The sequence below is a fragment of the Penaeus chinensis genome, chromosome 1 (assembly GCF_019202785.1).
Source record: "Penaeus chinensis breed Huanghai No. 1 chromosome 1, ASM1920278v2, whole genome shotgun sequence".
NCBI lineage: Eukaryota > Metazoa > Arthropoda > Malacostraca > Decapoda > Penaeidae > Penaeus > Penaeus chinensis.
In genome coordinates, this window is record NC_061819.1 from 36,370,806 (window position 1) to 36,373,305 (window position 2,500).

A 2,500-nucleotide genomic window follows, 5' to 3' on the forward strand; every position below is an offset into this window, starting at 1 on the left:
AGAGAGAGGGAGGAGAGATGAGGGAGGAGAGATGAGGGAGGAGAGATAAGGGAGGAGAGATGAGGGAAGAGAGATGAGGGAGGAGAGATGAGGGAGGAGAGATGAGGGAGGAGAGATAAGAGAGAGAAGAGAAGAGAAGAGAAGAGAAGAGAAGAGAGAGAAGAGAGAGAAGAGAAGAGAAGAGAGAGATGAGAAGAGATGAGAAGAGAAGAGAAGAGAGAGGGAGAGAGGGGGAAAGAGGGAGAGAGGGAGGGAGGGAGGGAGGGAGGGAGAGAAGAGAGAGAGAGAGAGAGAGAGAGAGAGAGAGAGAGAGAGAGAGAGAGAGAGAGAGAGAGAGAGAGAGAGGAGAGAGAGGAGAGAGAGGAGAGAGAGGAGAGAGAGGAGAGAGAGGAGAGAGAGGAGAGAGAGGAGAGAGAGGAGAGAGAGGAGAGAAGGAGAGAGAGGAGAGGAGAGGAGAGAGAGAGAGGAGAGGAGAGAAGAGGAGAGAAGAGGAGAGAGAGAGGAGAGAGAGAGAGAGAGGAGAGAGGAGAGAGAGAGGAGAGAGGAGAGGAGAGGAGAGGAGAGAGAGAGGAGAGGAGAGAGAGAGGAGATGAGACAGAGAGAGGAGAGAGTGAGGAGAGAGAGGAGAAAGAGGAGAAAGAGGAGAAAGAGGAGAGAGAGAAGAGAGAGGAGAGAGAGAGGAGAGGAGAGGAGAGGAGAGGAGAGGAGAGGAGAAAGAGAGGGGAGAGGAGAGAGAGAGGGGAGAGGAGAGAGAGGAGAGGAGAGGAGAGAGGAGAGAGGAGAGGGGAGATGGGAGAGGAGAGAGAGAGGAGAGCATGTGTGTGTGTGTGTGTGTGTGTGTGTGTGTGTGTGTGTGTGTGTGTGTGTGTGTGTGTGTGTGTGTGTGTGTGTGTGTGTGTAGGTGGTGTGTACATACATTTTTTTTTACTCCATATATATAAACCAAGAAATGTTTACATATTTACAGTACTGAAAAGTTTAAATACACAGACATTAGAATTCAGGCATGTTAAAATGCATAAGCATGCACTCATAAAAAGCATGCAAACTATCACTTTCATATAAAACCAACTTGGACAACACATTCACATAGTCATTTTCACTTTTCCTCAGCCTTACAAAAAGTCCACAAACCATTAAAGTGATTAATGACCAAGACCAGATTAGTGTCATTCCCTCAGACCAATAAGCAGGAAACTAAGGAGGTGCATACCTGTGTGGGGAAGCAGGAGACCGCGGAGGGCTGGGGTTGTGGGTGCGCACACCTGTGAAGCTGTGCCGCTTCTCCCGCTGGTGGCGCATGTTAGGCCCCCGCAGGAGAGGGACCACAGCAGATGAAACTAAGGAGGAAGAGGGTGAGGGCCCAATGTTAGGTGGGGATGCAGGGCTCGAGGTTGGGGAAGGCAGGGAGGGGTCCGGGCTGGTCACGGCCGAGGATGACGAAGAGGAGGACTCTGGGTGAGGGACTGGAGGAGCCTGGGCGGAGGGGGGACCACTCCCATTGCCCTCACTAAGGATGAGGGGTGTGGGGGGCTCGCCCTCCAAGCTAGTGGGGGTTGGAGGAGCAACACGCGAGGGACCTTGTTGTGCACTGAAACAAGATAATCATTCTAGACACAAGCTGCAACTGCAGTCAAGTCACAAATACAATACAAAATAGAGGACAACAGCAGTATTACAAGGTGCAACAATCTGGTAAATCCATTCTTATCACTGCTGATGAAACAATTTTCTACCCCAATATTTATAAATAGCACAAAGGAAGTATATACAGAATTCATGGCAAAATTATCTATTACAGAACAGCAAGCTTCCTGGCTTAACTTTTTTATGCGTTAATTATGTAATTTGGTCCCACTTTATAATACGGGATAATATACATAGGATATAACTTCATTACAATATAAAATGAATGTCACTGGATTTTAATGCACTAAAACTATTAAGCACTAGTTTAGTATACATCAGTTTGAAATTCTAGTAAGGATGCACGGATCTGCACAAAATGAACTTACAGCTAATATAAATATATCAACCTTCTTTGCATCAGAAATAGAGAAAAAAAGAAAAGAGAAGAAAGAAGAAGGTGAAAACTGTAATGCAACTAATGGAAAACATTATACCTGAATCTGCTTCAAGGTCACATCATAAACCAACTAAGACCATCATTTTTCTTTCAACGATAATTTAAGTAACTGACGACTCCACCATGAAAAGATTAAAACTTCTTCCTCTCAGGGATGCTCTTCATCCTGCAGCACTACTGGAGGCAAACAACGAGGCAGACTTGTACCAGTCCTTGGCATCAACTGGATCGAGCTTCTCCCTTTACTCAGTGTTCGAACTTTTCCGTGACAGTAATGCAGGGCAGCAGAGATTTCCACACCAAACCCATTTAAGCATATCCGGCTCTTATATCAAGATTTTATTAATTGTTAATACAAGTTAAACAACTGGGTGTGATAATTTTTAGTAATTTGGGATAGAGTAATCCATGTCA

General features: G+C 45.8%; 1 protein-coding gene across 6 annotated transcripts in view; it reads right to left on the reverse strand.

Annotated features, from left to right (window-relative positions):
* The window catches only part of LOC125026249 (E3 ubiquitin-protein ligase SH3RF1-like), a 43,785-nt gene that overhangs the window by 26,402 nt on the left and 14,883 nt on the right, over positions 1-2,500 (reverse strand). For 5 of the 6 annotated variants that reach the window (XM_047614577.1, XM_047614585.1, XM_047614554.1 and 2 more), the window contains one exon: positions 1,214-1,591. The exons of the other annotated variant lie outside the window; for it this stretch is intronic. In XM_047614577.1, coding sequence (XP_047470533.1) covers positions 1,214-1,591 — 378 coding nt within the window. The remainder of the gene's footprint in view (positions 1-1,213; positions 1,592-2,500) is intronic. 6 annotated transcript variants of the gene reach the window in all.